The sequence below is a fragment of the Hylobates moloch genome, unplaced genomic scaffold (assembly GCF_009828535.3).
Source record: "Hylobates moloch isolate HMO894 unplaced genomic scaffold, HMol_V3 SCAFFOLD_4, whole genome shotgun sequence".
Taxonomy (NCBI): Eukaryota; Metazoa; Chordata; class Mammalia; order Primates; family Hylobatidae; genus Hylobates; species Hylobates moloch.
Genome location: NW_026652279.1, coordinates 84,683,208 through 84,702,229, shown reverse-complemented (window position 1 = coordinate 84,702,229; position 19,022 = coordinate 84,683,208). Strand labels below are relative to the sequence as shown.

Below are 19,022 nucleotides of genomic sequence, written 5' to 3'. Positions count from 1 at the left end.
ACAATTCAAGATGATATTTGGGTGGGAACACAGAGCCAAACCACTCAGTTACGTCCTGAAGGGAAGGCCTGCTCATTTCATTTAGAACCCCTCAAGCAGAGGTTTTGGAGTGATCAAGGACTGACCTCCAGCATGGGTGATATGAGGTCCCCACGGGCCTGGGGTGCTGGCCACAGCTTGGTCCTGGCCTCTCTGTGGACCTCACCCCGGGTTGAACCCCTCTGGGCCGTCTCTTCCCTTCTTACTGCATGTCATCTCCTGACCATAAAGGCCACCACGGCAGCGCATGTCTGATCACCCAGAGTGTCCATAGGTTCCCTGGCACTAGTCCCAGGATTCTGCACATCACTAATTACTACTGCCCACAGGTGGGCCAGCAGCAGCTGGGTAGGCACTGTGTGGCAGGCAGAGGTGCTCTCTGACTCCTGAGGGCTCTGCAGCTCTGCTTCCATTTGCCAGTGGCCTGTGGGCCACAGCTGACCACTAGTGTTCTGTCTTTAACACAAACAAGGGCCTAACAACCAGGTAGAACACCCATTGAGCTGGGGATAGGGGAGGTACCTGGTGTTATAGAAAACTGTGCTCTTGATTTGGCTGTACAAACAGAAAGTGACATTACTTATGCAATGCCTTGGGGGAGTGGAAAGAGCTCATGGCAGCCCCTAGCTCAGGCCACTCCAGGCCCCATCTAGCCCTACAGCACAGCTAGAAGGTTAAAGCAGAGCTATCTCATAGCCCTGTGTCCACACATAATCCTCTCAGGGCACTGTGGTGGCCCATCCCTGGTGAGGTTCATTACCCTAATTTCAAGTTTCCTTCTGCTTCAGGGAAGCCTGGTCCTGCCTACAAAGAGTCTGTCTACCGGCTAGGCGTGGTGGCTCATGCCTGTAATCCTAGCACTTTGGGAGGCTGAGGCAGGCAGATCACGAGGTCAAGAGATCGAGACCATCCTGGCCAACATGGTGAAACCCCGTCTCTACTAAAAATACAAAAATTAGCTGGGTGTGGTGGCACACACCTGTAGTCCCAGCTACTCGAGAGACTGAGGCAAGTGAATCGCTTGAACCCGGGAGGCGGGGGTTGTAGTGAGTCAAGATCACACCACTGTACTGCACCCTGGCAACAGAGCAAGACTCCATCTAAAAAAAAAAAAAAAATCTTTCTACCTTACTAGATTGAGCTGCTTGTAAAAGGGACTATGTTTTCTTCATCTACATATCCCCAGCAGCTAGCCAGTGCCCAGTATACACTAAGGGCTCAGTCATTGTCTTATTTTGTTGTCTACTCTGACTTAGGACATGTCACTTCCCCTCTTGACCTCCATATTCAGATCTGTGAATGAGTAAGTGGGTAAAGTCCCTCTAGCTTTAAAACCCCTCCAATATAGACAGAACTCAGAAACCAGAACCAGAAGCTGAGGAATGGTGAATGGAACATTTTCCCTGGTGTGATGGATGAGACTGTAGATCTGGCTACTAGGGTGATTTTTTTTGCCACTTGAAAGCCTCTACAGAATTTGACCCTAGTTTTCAAATCAGACTCTAGAATGATCTTCAGTGTTGGTGGTTTTGCTTTTGAGACTGTTATTGACACAACAGCTTCTGGAAATCTTTTTCACGGAGAGTATGGGGGCTTCTTTGGCCAAATTGGGTGGGTGCAGGCTCCATCAGCTTGGCAGCTGCTGTCTGGGCCACAGCCTGTCTGCTGAGTCCTGCTCCCCTACAGAGGTTTTTGTCAGAGGCATTTGAACTAGAGCAACTCCATCTTGAATAGAGGCTGGGTAAAATAAGGCTGAGACCAACTGGGCTGCATTCCCAGGAGGTTAGACATTCTTAGTCACAGGATGAAATAGGAGGTTGGAACAAGGTACAGGTCAATAAAAGGATGCAGTAAAGAAATGGGGCAAAACCCACCAAAACCCTAGATGGCAACAAAAGTAACCTCTGGTTATCCTCACTGCTCATTATATGCTAATTATAATGTATTAGCATATTAAAAGACACTTCTATCTGCACCATGACAGTTTACAAATGCCATGGCAACATCAGGAAGTTACCTGTATAGTCTAAAAAGGGAAGGAACCCTCATTTCCAGGAACTGCCCACCCCTTTCATGGAAAACTCATGAATAATCCACTCCTTTAGCATATATAATCAAGAAATAAGCACAAAAATAGCCAACCAACACCCCTGGGGGCTGCTCTGCTGATGGAGTGTCCATTCTTTTATTCCTTTACTTTCTTAATAAACTTGCTTTCACTTTACACTATGGATTTGCCTCTAATTCTTTTTTGTGCAAGATCCAAGAACCCTCTCTTGGAGTCTGGATCGGGACCCCTTTCCGTTAACAGTTTCTCCAGACATTACAGTGTGACTGGCCATGTCATCTGTCACAGGTGTGAAAACAATCAAAACCAAGAGCCTGAAGCTGCCGGGATGAGTGCCTGCAGAGGAATCCTGCTCCCTGCAGGCATATCTAAAATGTGTTCCTGTGCTGGGGCCTGCTCTTTCCAAGAAGGCAGGCTCCAGGGACTCCCAGGATCCTGCTCCCTCGGATATCATGGTCTATGTAGGCAGCAGGACTAAAGTGGTGAGAGCCGACATGATAGTGAGGGCTGAGAGCAGGATGGCGGAATTAGAAGGCAGTGTCCTGCTCCCTGGCAATGAGCTGAGTCACTTGGTCCCTGTCTCCCCCTCAGAGCCACCATCTTGTCGTGGCTTCCCTCAGGAACATTATGAGCTCTCCCCCAGGAAGCGCTTCTTGGTTTCCCATTGTTACTGGATGGAAAGTCTTGACTGCCAGTTGTCCAGGTTCTTGGTGTATTGAACAAAGACTTGAACAAAATGCTCAAAGCAATGGATGACAGTGACATACATTTATTTAAGCAAAAGGACATTCCACAGAGTGAAACAGGCTTAAGTAAGTGGCTCAAGAGGTCTGAGTATGTTCCCTGGGGTTACTAACTAAAAGAACTTGATAACACCCTTTAGAGGTTTCAAATTGGTTACACCCTACGCAAATGAAGACAGCCCACGACCAACCAGAGGCTGAAGATGTGGCCTGCAATCAATCAGAGGCTGAAGTGGAGTTACACTCTATGCAAATGAAGGATAGGCCCACGACCAATCAGAGGCTGAAGTGAAGACTTGGCCCACGACCAATCAGAGGCTGAAGTGAAGACTTGGCCCACGACCAATCGGAGGCTGAAGTGAAGACTTGGCCCACGACCAATCGGAGGCTGAAGTGAAGACTTGGCCCACGACCAATCAGAGGCTGAAGTAAAGACTTGGCTCGTGACCAGTCAAAGGTTGAAGTTTTCCTTTAGGTTTAATTCCAAGAAGTCAGAGGCAGGTTGGCCTTAGGCTCCCTGTCTCCAGACCCTATTCTCCTGCCTCATCTTCTCCAGACTCCCACTATGTGGTGGCCTCTCTGGCCCTGCCAGGGACTGGGTGCAGGGAGGGGAGGGGTGGCTGACAGGCCTGCCTGAGGCAGGTGGGCAGTTTGTGGCCTTCGGGCATGGCCTGCTCCAATGGTGGTGCCTCCTCGGCCTGCCCCAACCCAGTCCATCTCCATGCCTCTGGGAGCCCTGGGCCTAAATGCTTTTCATAGATTATTTCATTTAATCCTTATTACAGTTGAAATGGCTAATATATTTCTATTTAACCGTTGAGAAGATTGCAGCTTATAGAGATTACATAACTGGCTCAAAGACACGCAGCTAATAATGGTAGATCTGGAATGTGAACCCAGGTAAAATGACTCCAAAGGCCACAGAGGGTAAACAATTATTATATGCGTGTTCATTTTATTGTTACCATTGTAACAAAAGAGGTACAGGCAAAGACATTTAAAGAGGATGTCCTATTGTTAACTGTATACTCTAAGTCGATTTTTACTTCCTGGTGAAAACTAACTTAGAAATCTACAGAAACAGGATCAAACAGGCATCCAAATATAGGAAAAAGTGTATGGCACCTTTTTTATAAAAAGATGGAATGTAGTGAATTATCTTGATCCACATCAATAATACCATACATATACATAATTATAAATTGTTAGAGAAATATACAATTAAAATGTATAATTTTTATCTTCCAATCTGAGTTACACTAGTTTCCTGGTATTAGTGAAATAAATGTAAGCAAACCCTTATGTAAAAAACTCCAGCTATTTGTGATGAGGAGTATCTAGGTTAAGGTCTTACTTTCTACAACTGGTTTACTCTGTAATATCCTCACGATTCTCCTGATTACCAACCTTTAGTGCCTATTCTACCACTCTACTTCTTTCACTTCTTTGGCTTGATAAATAATCTCCTTGTCCTGATCATATTGTTTCTTTTTTGTGTGTGTCAGTGCATCCCTCACAAACTCTAGAACTTTCTTTTCTGAATCCTACTTTTCATAAGAGCCTCCTACCCCCATCTGTTTTAGCTTTTCAGAGAGGACCTAGAAGTGCACGGTTTCCTGGGTATCACATATAGAAATGTAGAAAAGCTTTCAAGAATCTAATAATCCTTCTACCTGGCCAACATTCACTGAGGGCAGAAATCTGTACTGATTTGATGACTGGGGATGAGGAAATCTGGGAAAGAGGTATGTGGATGGTCCTATAAAAGTGGGAACAAGGGTGAAATCTCTGTATTGTGCAGTAATTTTCACCAGAGAGCACCCACTATGTAAGAGGCATTAAACCAAGTGGACCAAAGGCTTAACCAGGAGATAGCATCTGGTTTCTGTTCTTGGTCACCCCAGTGGGTGGACAGTGAGCTCATGAACAGTAACCACAGTGGCTGAGATGGCAACTTTGCGTTGGCTCAACAGCATGGGTTCCTTCCCACCAAGACTAATCTAGTACTGCTGCTGCTCAATGTCTAGCCTGCCAACAAGAGACGACAACATAAGCTCCTGTTACTGTGTCATCCTTCAAGATCAATCAGCTGCTTGGTGGCAAGCTGATTATACAAGATGCCTTCCAACCTCAAAAGAGCAACAATTCATCCTGACAAGTGTTCCTGACAGTTTTACCTTTCCTACCACAGTGCCTCAGCCAGCAACATAATTTGGCAATCTGTCAGTTCTGAGAAGGAAGTTTGTTTGTTTTTTCACTCAAAAGGGCTCCTTTAGGCCAAAAAAACAATCTTACCATCCTTTTCAGGTGGGACTGGCTGGACAGTCAACTGGTTGATATCCAAGACTGGCAGCCTAGCATAATTAGTGGCTCAAAGTATATGAGTTGAAGGCAGAATGCTAGGCATAGAGCTAATCTGTAGCAAAGAAAACCCATACTACCACTAGAAGATAACATGTGCCTGTTCTGTAGGAAAGCTGTATTCTTTATGATTAGACTTGCCTCCAGAGCCTGCCCTGTGATCACAGAACTGAACATTAGAAACATGCCACTGGGAACTTGCTGGTTGGAACTTATTGCAGTGCATTTGTGAGTTCAGGTAAATTCGTCAGTTGATTTTAGCTCAATAGACCCAGATGCCAATTTACTCTAAATCTGCTTAGGTCTGGGTTGTTTAATCATCCCACACTTTTTAGTTTTTTCTTATACTCTGGGAAAACCATTAAGAGGTGCCCCTGCTGAGAGACTGTCACAGGTCAAAAACTTTTTCAGGAAGTTCATATATAGGAATAACTGTCTACCCCTCTAGTGCTGCCCAGAAATGCTTGGCCCCACCCAACTTGAATCTACCACTCAGAAATGACTTATGTTAACAATTAAACCTCTTCTGCCAACACTTCAGCACATAGTGTTCAGATTACCAAATACACAGCCCTTGGGGAGGTATGTGATCTCATCCTTAGACAAAAAGGAGATGAGTGGCAATAATTTTCTAAGGCCAGCCTGACCAACTCTCACATAATGCTATTTGAACTGTACCAGCATGACTGTGCCAGCACCTGATGAATGATAAACACCTCCATCTCCTTCTAGGTGTGAAAGTACATTATATATTGATTTACTGCTAGATCTAGTCTCCTACTGGCCCTGTCCTGTTAGTCTTGGACTCCTAAGATGTGCCACAAAGATTAGTTCTAATACCTAAACAGAAGTACTACTAGCTTTGAACTATACCTAGGAATTCAAGTCATGCTTCAAATATGCTTTTAATTGTGGCTCAAGCCTTCAATCATGAAAACCTGAAGATCCCCTGCCCCAACTGAAAGGATAAAGGTGGCTGGAGGGGTGAAGATTGGTACATACTGGATAGCCCAACATAGCATCTTTAAAGAACGATTTTTACCTAGGAAGTATGTTCTGGGCTCTTCTCTGTGCATAAAAGGGCCATCTAACTATAGGTCCAGAGCTAGTGGGCTTGCTTTCTTGAACTATGTCTCTGTGCCCAGCTCTGGATCAGTGATGGGGGTATCTCCTTTCTAAGAGATACTGTGGTTGGCCAGTCTATGTAAGGTCTCCACCTCTAGACTAATGAGCTCTGGGGACATATAAAGCAGTGAAAACTCTTTTGGTATAAAGCATATGACTGAAAGAAGGAGAAAATACAATTTGCAGAAGGAGGTGAGTTCTGTCCTAGAAGAAGCCAGAGGGAATGCTGATCAAACCAAATCAAAATGCCCTCTACAAAGGAGATGTCAAAGCCCCAGGTTTGGCCACGGTATCTGGGTTGCTGAAAAGGAGTAGGAGAGGGAGGGATTAATAGAATTAAGCAGTTCAAGGAATTGCGAGGCTATAGTATGTGTTGAATTTACAATCAAGTTCCCCAAAACATTGGTAGGAAAGTAGAGAACAAAAGGGCTAGATAGAGGTCAGAGCAATAATACAGTCATTTGGTTTAAAATTTAATCCCCAACTGATAACTGATCATTTTCAATAACTCCAATTAGTTCTCACCTTCTTGCAAATTAAAGGGAAAAAATCTTCAAGTCAAATTCTCTCAATTATATTGGTCATGATCTAGGTCACTAAATCTATTAAAAGAATCATTCAAAGAAAAATGGAAGCAGCTGATTTAAATCTCCACAAAGCAAAACTGCAAAATATTTTAGAGTTCATACCTTCCTGAAACACAGCTACTTCTCTAAACACTTTATTCTCTCTTAGATACTTCTTAACAATTATTAGAATTTTAAAAATTATATTAAGAGAATAATTAGGTGAAACAGGGCAAGTTCCAGTCTCTGAAAATAATTCTAATGATAAAACAAATCCCTCAGAAATGACACATCCTCACTATATATATTTGACTAACATCCCTGTTAAAACATAATTGGGTGATATTTCTCAGGTAGGTATTATTGTTCTTCAAAAATTAATTACACACTAGTATCATGAATAGTTTCCAGTTCCCTTCCTCCAAACACAAATTTGCTCCAGAAGAAAATCAATAAAAGGTAAACATATGCAAGAAGCTAAACTGAGTCATTTTATAGAAAATTAAAGTCCTATGAAATAAACTGCTCAATATGAAGAGCTTTTGAAGGGATAATCAGGGGGTGAGGGAGGTAGTTCAAAATTCTGCCACATGGACGCTTGCTCCAAGAATTCCAAGTTTAGGCTACCATAGTAACGTAGATCAGTTACATAATTTGTTAAATACATTTATAGATGTAAAATGAATCCAACCCTTTTTAGTATAGTTTTAATGGAAAATGTATTCTAAGTTCTAAAAGAAGTTAGCTTACAAATAACTCTCTGGAACACAAATTATTTTTGTATTAAAGATGACCTGAATTAGATGGGATTCAAAACTTTAGAAATTCATACCCAAAAAAAGTACATTCGAAATAGCAGTTAAAATTACAGGCAATATATGATTAAAAGCCAAAATGTGAAACATAGACAATAAATACTTCAGAAGTTTTTAAAAGAAGTTGATCAACATGGGCTACAGAGTCCCTAAAATGAGAAGGATTTAGATGGAAAAAGTGAGATGAAAGAGCTATATATTGGTCACAGGCTTGAATCAGAAACGATTATTTAATGGGAGTGATAGAGCTGAAGCAAAATATTTGAGCAATAAATAAAAGACAAAGTAGGATACCTAGGGAAGGACCTGGAAAAAGAAAGCTTAACATGTTAGGCTCAGGACTCTAAGAACTGGGAGCTATTCCAAGTTATTAAAGAAGAGACATAATGAAAATAGGGACTTAGGAATATTAGTCAAGTGGCAGTCTCTATGACAGAGGATGTTTTCTGTTATTTTCAGGTGTGAATTTGCAATTCTAACTCTTGAGGCTTAAAAATTTTTAATATACCTGTACTTCCTTTGTGACTTAGACTATATCTTGCTGCTATTCCCAACCTGACTAGATTCCTTGTCTCGTAGGCTAATTTTACAATTCATTCATTTATTAAAAAACTACCTATGAAGCACCTCTTATGTGTCAGGCATTGTGCTAGGGATAGCACACTAAGAATTACAAACCCAGACCCTGTCCTCATGAAGCTGAGAATCTAATAGGGGATTCAGAATGTGGTCTATCTTGATGAATGTTACATGTGAGCTTGAGAAGAATCTGTGTTCTGGTGGTGTTGGATGGAATATTCAATAAATGTCAATTAGATCAAGTTGATTGGTAGCACTGTTCAGGTCAACTGCCTGCTTGATTTATCAGTCACTGACAGTGGGATGTTGAAGTCTCCAACTTTCATAATGGATTTGTCTATTTTTCCTCCAGTAATTAATCAAAATTACCATTTAGATGCACCTACCAGTTTACAATTTTAGCAGCTCTCATTTTAGGTAAACAGATCTCAATTGTGACTGTCCACTTTTGTCTGTTTATCCAGATTTCAGGGTAGGAGTTTGCCCTGCAAATTCAATTTTCTAATGGGTCCAAGAAAAGTCATTGATTTTCAGTTTGATCACCATTTTCTTGTTGTAATGACAAGATTGACAACTTTCAAGCTATATTCATGTTCTAGCTGAAACAAGGAGTCACAAACTTTGATCACCTTTTCTAACTGAAATGAAAAGAATGTATTCTCCAAATCAATGGCTGCACACCCTGTAACTAAAACCTTATTAATCTGCTCTGGCAGTGATATCACATCAGGCAAAGTAGCTGCAATTGAGGCTACTAATTATTTAAGTCTGCAGTAGCCTACAGTTTTTCCCCAAGAGACATCCAGTTTCTGCAGCCATTAGGCTGGCAAATTAAAGAGAGCTATGTTAGGCACCAGTATATTTGCATCTTTTAGGTCTTTAATTATGGCACTAATCCCTACTGTCTTCCCTGGGATAAGAGATGTTTTTGATTTACAATTTTGATCTGATGAAGGGAGCAGTTTCAGAAGGTTTTTTTTGGTCTTTTCCCTACCATGATAACTTTTACTTCAGAGATTAGGGATCCATAGGGGGTAACTTTCAACTGTCAAGTATATCTATTTCAATTATGTACTTGGTGACGGAGATAATTATCACTGCAGGGGTAGGGGAGTCTGTGGGCACATTGAGCCCACTGTGATTTGGAATTTGGTCATAGATTTCCACTCTGGGAGTCAACGTCAACTCAGACTCTGTGCTCAATCATCCTTGAGAGATCTAGTTATTTCCTTTTCATCAGTGTACAGTCACCTGTGTAAATGGCCAGAGGTCCCTTTTGGGAGGACTGTGGATACTGTCATAATATAAACTTTGACTAGTATTGCAGGGCCCTTCTTAGGAATCCAGCCACTTCTTTGGTCAGTAGTTTCTGGTTCTGGAAATTGGTTCAGGTCTGGGAAATGAGTAAAGAATTATGCTTTCTGCTGGGCTGGCTGTCCTCAGCCTCCTGCTCCTCTGTTCTTGCTTTTCTTTCTTTAATTAGAGATGCTGAACAGCACCACTCTTAATTGGCTTGGCAGCCAGGGGAGGAGGTGGGTGCAGCTCCTGAGGGGGAAACCATTTGTCTTGTTGGGAAGAGGCCTCCGCAGCATCTTCCAGCACAGTGGGTACTCTTCTAGCCCTTATTAGGGAAGGGTGGGCCACCTCTGCAAACCCAGAGGGTTCAGGTAGACCTGTAGACTCCAGATCCTTAGGGGCACCTATCCAGATGTCCTGTCAGAGTTTTCAGGATCCCTGGTCATCCCTATCAGGGCCCTGCCCTTCACATAACAGACCTACCTGGGCTGAGCATTCAGATGCCTCTGGAGCTCTGCAACTCTCACAATTAGGTCTTTAGCCTGTTGTTTTACCCTGTCTACCCTTCCACTACTAGTAGAGAGGGCCTCTTATGAGGCTACCACCAAGGCTTTCTGGTTTCACATACTTGTTAACAGTTCTCAGCCTCTCATTATCCTTATGTAGGGTGTCAATACAACTTAGCAGCAAATGCCTGCATCATGGCTTCTTCCACGGTATTCCACTCCAACAAGACATTTTCCAAGATCATCATCAGTGCAGTCTTTATGAAGTGAACTGCCACGTTGGGCCAGGATCTATTGCTGTCACATCTACCAATCAGAACAGATCCTGCTACATGGTGAGTGAGCCAGTTACAAATTACCTCCTATTTTCTCGTATCACTATCCATACTCCTAGTTTTAGACCTGGTCTTCTGAGAAGCAGACACTAAGATGGGATTACATGTACAAGGATCATGTTATCAGATATGCCCATGTAAAAGGAAATAGAGAGGGAACAGGAGGAGGCCAGGAGAGCAGTCTGACAGTAATGCAAGTCTTAGTCCTAGTAAAGGACAGTGAGAGAAGGTTGGCTGAAAGCAGAAGCGTCCTAGGCTGTAATGTAGTCTAGGAAAAGTTTGGCAAAGCCAGCCAAGAGTGCTCACTTCTGCAGCACATATACTAAAATTAGAATGATACAGAGAAGATTAGCATAGTCCCTGTGCAAGAATGACATACAAATTCATGAAGAATTTCACATTTTTACAAGCCAGAAAAGATTAGAGTCCTATCTTCAACCTCCTTAAACAGAGTAACTCTCAGCCAATAATTTTGTATCCAGCAAAACTAAGTTTCATAAATGAAGGAGAAATAAAGTCATTTTCAGACAAACAAATGCTGAGGGAATTTGTCACTACCAAACCAGCACTATAAGAAATGCTAAAAGGAGTTCTAGACCTTGAAACAAAGGCCCAATAAGTACCAAAACAGAACCTCTTGAAACCTTAAAACTCACAGGAACTATAAAACAGTAACACAATGAAAAAAACTATCTAGGTAACAATTAATATGATGAAGAGAACAGTGCCTCGTATCTCAATATTAACACTGAATGTAAATGGTCTAATGCTCTGCTTAAAAAATACAGAATGAATTTTAAAAATCACAAACCAAATATCTGCTGTCTTCAAGAGACTCACCTAACATGGAAAGATTCATATAAACTCAAGGTAAAAGGGTGCAAAAAGATATTCCATGCAAATAGAAACCAAAAGTGAGCAGTAGTAGCTATTCTTATATCAGACAAAACAGATTTCAAAGCAATAACACATTAAAAAAAAAGCAAAGATGGTCACTATATAATGACAAAAGGATCAATTCAACAAGAAGATATTTCAATTCTAAATTTATATGCACCTAACACTGGAGATCACAGATTTATAAAACATTTTAAAATGTTTAAATTTTAAAAATTACTACTAGATCTAAGAAATGAGACAGCAACACAATAATGGTTGAAGACTTCAATACACCACTGACAGCACTAGACAGATCTTTGAGAAAGAAAGTCAACAAACCATGAACTTAAATGACACTCCAGAACAAATGCACTTAACAGATATTTACAGAACATTCTTCCCAACAACTGCAGAGTATACATTCTTCTCATGAGCACATGGAACACTCTCCAAGACAGACCATATGATAGGCCACAAAATAAATCTCAATAAATTTTTTAAAATTGAAATCATATCAAGTATATTCTCAGACAACAGAGGAATAAAACTAGAAATCAACTCCAAAAGGAACCCTCAGAACTATACAAATACATGCAAATTAAATAATCTGCTCCTGAATATCTGGGTTAACAATGAAATAAAGATGGAAATTTAGAAATTCTTTGAAATGAATGATAATAATGATACAACTATCAAAACCTCTAGTATACAGCAAAAGCAGTGCTAAGAGGAAAGTTTATAGCACTAAATGCCTATATCAAAAAGGGTGGAAGAGCAGAAATTGACAACCTAATGTCATACCTCAAGGAGCTAGAGAAACAACAACAAACCAAACCCAAAGCTACAAGAAGAAAAGAAATAACAAGATCAGAGTAGAACTAAATGAAATTCAAACAAAAAACCCCAAAAGATCAATGATACAAAAATCTGGCTCTTTGAAAAAATAAGCAAAATAGAACATTAGCTAGATTAACCAAGAAAAGAAGAGAGAAGATCCAAATAAGCTCAATTAGAAGTGATCCTGGAAACATTACAACCAACACCACAGAAATAACAAAAGATCATTCAAGCCAGGCACGGTGGCTCATGCCTGTAATCCCAGCACCTTGGGAGGCTGAGGTGGGCCGATCATTTGAGGTCAGGAGTTCAAGACCAGCCTGGCCAACATGGTGAAACCCCATCTCTACTAAATATACAAAAATTAGCCGGGCACGGTGGCGGATGCCTATAATCCCAGCTACTCAGGAGGCTGAGGCAGGAGAATCACTTGAACCAGCAGGTGGAGGTTGCAGTAAGCTGAGATTGTGCCACTGCACTCCAGCCGGGGTGAGAGAGCAAGACTCCAACTCAAATAAAAAAAAAATCATTTGAGACTGCTATGAATACCTTTATGCACAGAAACTAGAAAACCTAGAGGAAATGGATAAGTTCTTGGAAATATACAACCCTCCTAGGTTAAATCAGGAAGAAATAGAAACCCTGAACAGATCAATAATAAGCAATGAAATTGAATCTGTAATTTAAAAGTTGCCAACAACAATAAAAACACCCAGGACCAACGGATTCACAGCTAAATTCTACCAGGCATTCAAAGAAGAATTGGTATCAATCCTACTGAAACTATTTCAAAAGACTGAGAAAGAGGGAATCCTCCCTAAATCATTCTGTGAAGCCAGTATCACCCTGACACTAATACCTGGAAAGGATACAACAAAAAAAGAAAACTACAGACCAATTTCCCTGGTGAACATAGAGGCAGAAATCCTCAACAAAATACTAGCTAACTGAATCAACAGCACATCAAAAAGATAATGTACCTTGATCAAGTGGGTTTCATTCCAGGGATGCAGGGATGATTTAACATGTGCAAGTTAATAAATGTGTTATATCACAAAAAACAGAATTAAAAAATAAAAACCATATGATCATCTCAACAGATGCAGAAAAAGCACTGGACAAAATCCAGCATCATTTTGTGATAAAAACTCTCAAAAAACTAGACATAGAAGGGACTTACTTCAAAATAATAAAAACCACACATGACAAACCCACAGCCAACATCATACTGAATGGGGAGAAGTTGAAAGCATTCTCCCTGAGAACAGGAACGAGACAAGGATGCCTACCTGCACCACTCCTATTGAATATAGTTCTGGAAGTCCTAGCCAGAGCATTCGGGCAAGAGAAAGAAATAAAGGGCATCCAAATTGGAAAAGAGGAATCCGAACTATTGCTGTTTTCAGACAACATGATCGTATACCTAGAAAATCCTAAAGACTCTTCCCAAAAGACTCCTAGATTTGATAAACAAATTGAGTAAAGTCTCAGGTTACAAAATCAATGTACACAAATCAGTAGCACTGCTGCACAACAAAATGACCAAGCTAAGAATCAAATCAAGAACTCAATCTCTTTTACAATAGCTGCAAAAACAAAACAAAACAACTAGGAATATACTTAACAAAGCAGGTGAAAGATCTCTACAAGGAGAACTACAAACCACTGCTGAAAGAAATCACTGATGAAACACACAAAAAAGGAAACACATCCCATGCTCATGAATTGGAAGAATCATTGTGAAAAGGATCATATTGCCCAAAGCAATGTATACATTCAATGCAATTCCCATCAAAATACCAACATCATTTTTCACGGAATTAGAAAAAAAAAATCCTAAAATTCATATTGAACCAAAAAAGAGCCCAAATAGCCAAAGCAATCCTAATCAAAAAGAACAACTCTGGAGGCATCATATTACCAGACTTCAAATTATACTACAAGGGTATAGTTACCAAAATAGCATGGTACTGGTATAAAAAACAGGCACATAGATTAATGGAACAGAATAGAGAACCCAGAAATAAAACCAAATACTTACAGCCAGCTGATCTTCGACAAAGCATACAGAAACATAACTTAGGGAATGGACCCTCTTTTTAATAAATGGTGCAGGGAAAACTAGCAATCCACATGGTGAAGAATAAAACTGGATCCCTATCTCTTACCTTATATAAAAATCAACTCAAGATGGATCAAAGACTTACATATAAGATCTGAAAGTATAAAAATTCTGGAAGATAAGGTTGGAAAAATTCTCATAGACATTGGACTAGGCAAAAAATTCATGACTAAGATGCAAAAAGCAAATGCAACAAAAACAAAAATAAATAAATAAGACCTAATTAAACTAAAAAGCTTCTGCACAGCAAAAGACATAATAATCACAGCAACCACACAACCCACAGAACGGGAGAAATTATTTGCAAACCACACATCTGATAAAGAATCTAGAATTTACAAGGAACTCAAACAAATCAGCAAGAAATAAACAATCCCATCAAAAAGTGGGCAAAGGACATGAATAGATATTTCTCAAATGAAGATGTACAAATGGCCAACAAACATATGGAAAAATGCTCAACATCACGAATCCTCAGGGAAATGTAAACTAAAACCACAAAGATGCTACCTTACTCCTGCAAGAATGGCTATTAAAAAGTAAAAAAAAAATAGATGTTGGCATGGATGTGGGGAAAAGGGAATGCTTATACACTGCTGATGGGGATGTAAATTAGTACAACCTCTATAGAAAACAGTATGGAGATTCCTTAAAGAGCTAAAAGTAGATCTACCATGTGATCCAGCAATCACACTACTGGATATCTACCCAAAGAAAAAGAAGTCATTATACAAAAAAGACACTTGCACAGATATGTTTATAGGAGCACAATTCATAATTGCAAAGATGTGGAACCAACCTAAGTGCCCATCAGCTAACAAGTAGATAAAGAAAATGTGGTTATATATACACCATGGAATACTACTCAGGCATTAAAAGGAATGAAATAATGTCTTTTGCAGTAACTTGAATGGAATAAAAGGGTAATATTCTAAGTGAAGTAACACAGGAGTAGAAAACCAAACACTGTATGTTCTGACTTATAAGTGGGAGCTTTACTGTGAGTATGCAGAAGCATACAGAGTGATATAATGAACTTTAGAGACCCAGAAGGGGGTGGCTGGGAGGGAAGGAAGGGATAAAAAAACTACACATTAGTGGCCGGGCGTGGTGGCTCACACCTGTAATTCCAGCACTTTGGGAGGCCAAGGCGGGCGGATCACGAGGTCAGGAGTTCAAGATCAACCTGACCAATATGGTGAAACCCCATCTCTACTAAAAATACAAAAAAATTAGCCTGGAGTGGTGGTGCACACCTGTAATCCCAGCTACTCAGGAGGCTGGGGCAGAAGAATTGCCTGAACTCAGGAGGCAGAGGTTGCAGTGAGCCGAGATTGCACCACTGCACTCCCGCCTGGGTGACAGAGTGAGACTCTGTTACCAAAAAAAAAAAAAAAAAAAAACCAAAAAAAAAATAAATAAAACAAAAAAATAATAAAACTACACATTAGGGACCATGTACACTACTCAGGTGATGGGTGCACTAAAATCTGAGAATTCACCACTGTATAATTCATCCATGTGACAAAAAAAAAAACCATCTGTACCCCAAAATGTATTGAAATAAAAATTTTTTGAAAAAAGACATCAGGGAACTTTAAGTCGAAGTCAGCTAACAATGGAGTCCCATGTTTTGCAGGAATGGGTCTGCTTTAGTAGCTCCACTGCACTTAATCATAGGCAGAGAATAGCCCTTAGGAAGTATAAACCTGATCCAAAAGTAGTAACACATGTAAAAATTTTTTGAAGCCCAGCACCTAGGGTCCTCAATTAACCTTCCTGTCCTGGGAAGTCTGTGAGGTTCATTGTTGGGTCACCACACTAACTTTTCTATTATTTTTTTTTTTTTTTTGAGATGGAGTCTCGCTCTGTCGCCCAGGCTGGAGTGCAGTGGCGTGATCTTGGCTCACTGCAAGCTCCGCCTCCCAGGTTCACGCCATTCTCCTGCCTCAGCCTCCTGAGTAGCTGGGACTACAGGTGTCCCCCACCATGCCTGGCTAATTTTTTGTATTTTTAGTAGAGACGGGGTTTCACCGTGTTAGCCAGGATGGTCTCGATCTCCTGACCTTGTGATCCGCCTGCCTCGGCCTCCCAAAGTGCTGAGATTACAAGCGTGAGCCACTGCGCCTGGCCTTCTATTTTTTTTAAATTATTTTTCTCTCATTTTTTCTTCCTATTTCTTCCCAATCAACACACTAACTTTTCTAAAGGGCATTTCAGGTTTTTTGCTGAAGAATCCTCCAATCGCCTACCCCATAAGGTTTAATCCTAGCTGCTGGTTTATGGAGTAGGGCAAGAGAAGACAGCTGAGAGTTCCATTATTCAAACTGCATATTTTCATTTGATCCCATCATTCTTAGACTTCTATCTCACTCACACTTCTCTGTCTGAAACTCCAAAGTACAAGAGCTATTGCAGTTTAATTTCTCCGGAAAATAGACTCCTAACTGAAGGAGAGTATCCCAGCTGCATGGGATGGCAGAGGGGTCCCAGTGACCAACTGTTCCATGTGTTCATCTTCAACTGTCTCCCATTTTCAGCTCCTTTCTCACCCCCACCTTCTTCCATACCTGCCAAGTTCTAAAGCACTAAGCAGGTCAGAAGAGTGAATGCATTATTTTCACCGATATTCTTCTCTGCAGGCACTCTGTTGTTGCTTCCTCAACTTCTATCAAGTCAATTTGTATTCTTCCAGCTATCAGCCTTCCAAAATTTGTTTAAATCACTCACCTGCTGAGATTTCTTCTTATCCATTAATTTCAATGATCAGCTATTATGTCTTGTCTAATAAATATCATATCCAAATATAAAAGTAGGCCCCTGGGTGCCTATTCTTAACATTTTCTTCACAATTCAAACTCAACTTTACCAAAATAAAAATTATGATTTTACTTACACCAATTATACCCACAATTTTCCAATTTTACATTTGTTATTGGATTTTGTCAGGTGGGAGTACTTTAGGAATTTTATACATGGGAAGAATATGGGTTTGTGAGACAGGAGCATGTAAGAGTGAACACACCAAATGATGTAATAGTCATAAAAAAAATTTCCGGAGGCCCCACACACATACTGCCTTACTTACTAGTTTCACAAGCAAAAAATGTTTTGACTAAAATGGGGAACATTCTAATTATGTGCATTTGCATTTTTTAAAGCACAATAATACTATTGCTTCAATAATATTTCTACTATTCTACTAGATTTAAAAATAATAATTTTATACTCAAAAACTGTCAATTCTAAAACAGATCATATTTGAGATTGTTAACAACCCACCCTGGTATTTGAGTTAGAAATTCCATCAATGTTTTTATTTAAAATTTTTTTTGTAATGTACTAATTTATAAAGCTTTATAGGCACCATGTGGAAAATGTATTAAGAAGCAGCTTCATAGCAGTTGTGGTCTTCGTGCCTTGTCCTTCGTTCTTTCTTCACTATTATCTTTAAGCTTTAACACCTTGGTTTCTTCTTCCAGCCTTTAACACATGACTTTGTCTCCCACCTCTGTGCGTGTTCATTCTCTCCAGGCTCAACAGAGAGACACAAAGTATTTTCTCTTCTGCAGTTAGCCTCAGCATTGCCCCCTCACACAGTTACAGCTGGTGTGGCCCAGAATTCCCAGAATAACCCACTTCACTCTCCTCTGTACCTGCTTCCTGTGAGTTGCGTTTTAGACATACTATGCTTTGAAATTATACTATAACTCAGGAAGTTAGGATGTTTCATTGTGGCAATCTCATGGGAATAAGGCCAGCATAAAAATAAATTATCCTGGGGAGATGACAAAAACACATTATAGATTTTGCAAAAACTACAGCAATCATGAAGTAACCTGGACCATTAACAAGAAGATATTTGTAATTATCCATTTATAAATATACATACCAGAGATCCCTGAAAAGTATAAAATTGTACTACAATAACTTTAAGCTTCCCTCTTATTTTACTGACTCCAAAATGAACTAGATATCTTTAAAGCAGAAGAACAGACTCTCATTCCATCACTTCCAATTCACTGGACTACTCATAACTTAATGTTCTTGATCTTCCCAAGGAGCTGCTTTTATCTGATTATATAAATCAATGGTAATATACTAGAAAACTGCAGCCTGGAAAGACAAAGCAACGCCACAGTTAAACTGAAAATTCTACTAGATATTAACACAAACGAAAATCACATACATAAAGCTAATTCTCCTATTATCATAAAAGAGCTGTTTTGTTTTGTTTCTGACACTAATAACTTCTTAGCATTCCAAGCAATAACATATTTCACCTACGATCTTGTTTTAATTTGCTTTTTAAAGGTCATTTTCCAAGAGTAGATTGAAACAACAGGGTAAGAATAAGAAATTTCAAGACAGTTTACACACCTGAAATAAAGTATACTTAGGTTTTTAAAAAAGTCCCTCACCTCTATCCAAAGCAGAAAGAAAATTCCATTAGCTGCATATTTTTCTTTCTTTTTTTTTTTTGAGACGGAGTCTCCCTGTCGCCCAGGCTGGAGTGCAGTGGGGCGATCTCTGCTCACTGCAGGCTCCGCCCGCCGGGTTCACGCCATTCTCCTGCCTCAGCCTCCTGACCAGCTGGGACTACAGGCGCCCGCCACCACGCCCGGCTAATTTTTTGTATTTTTAGTAGAGACGGGGTTTCACCGTGTTAGCCAGGATGGTCTCGATCTTCTGACTTCGTGATCCACCCGCCTCGGCCTCCCTAAGTGCTGGGATTACAGGCGTGAGCCACC

The 19,022-nt window shown here is 40.4% G+C and overlaps 1 protein-coding gene and 1 non-coding gene across 2 annotated transcripts in view; one reads left to right on the top strand and one right to left on the bottom strand.

The window, feature by feature from the left end:
- CCDC169 (coiled-coil domain containing 169) overlaps positions 1 to 19,022 on the bottom strand; it is a 70,685-nt gene that overhangs the window by 26,703 nt on the left and 24,960 nt on the right. The window contains exons 3-4 of the mRNA XM_058438158.1: positions 10,270 to 10,426; positions 264 to 495 (exon numbers count right to left, since the gene is read on the bottom strand). Of these exons, the coding sequence (XP_058294141.1) occupies positions 264 to 495; positions 10,270 to 10,426 (389 nt within the window). The remainder of the gene's footprint in view (positions 1 to 263; positions 496 to 10,269; positions 10,427 to 19,022) is intronic.
- Positions 10,732 to 10,838, top strand: LOC116467614 (U6 spliceosomal RNA). The gene has a single exon (XR_004247832.1). It is a non-coding gene; the product is annotated as a U6 spliceosomal RNA (small nuclear RNA).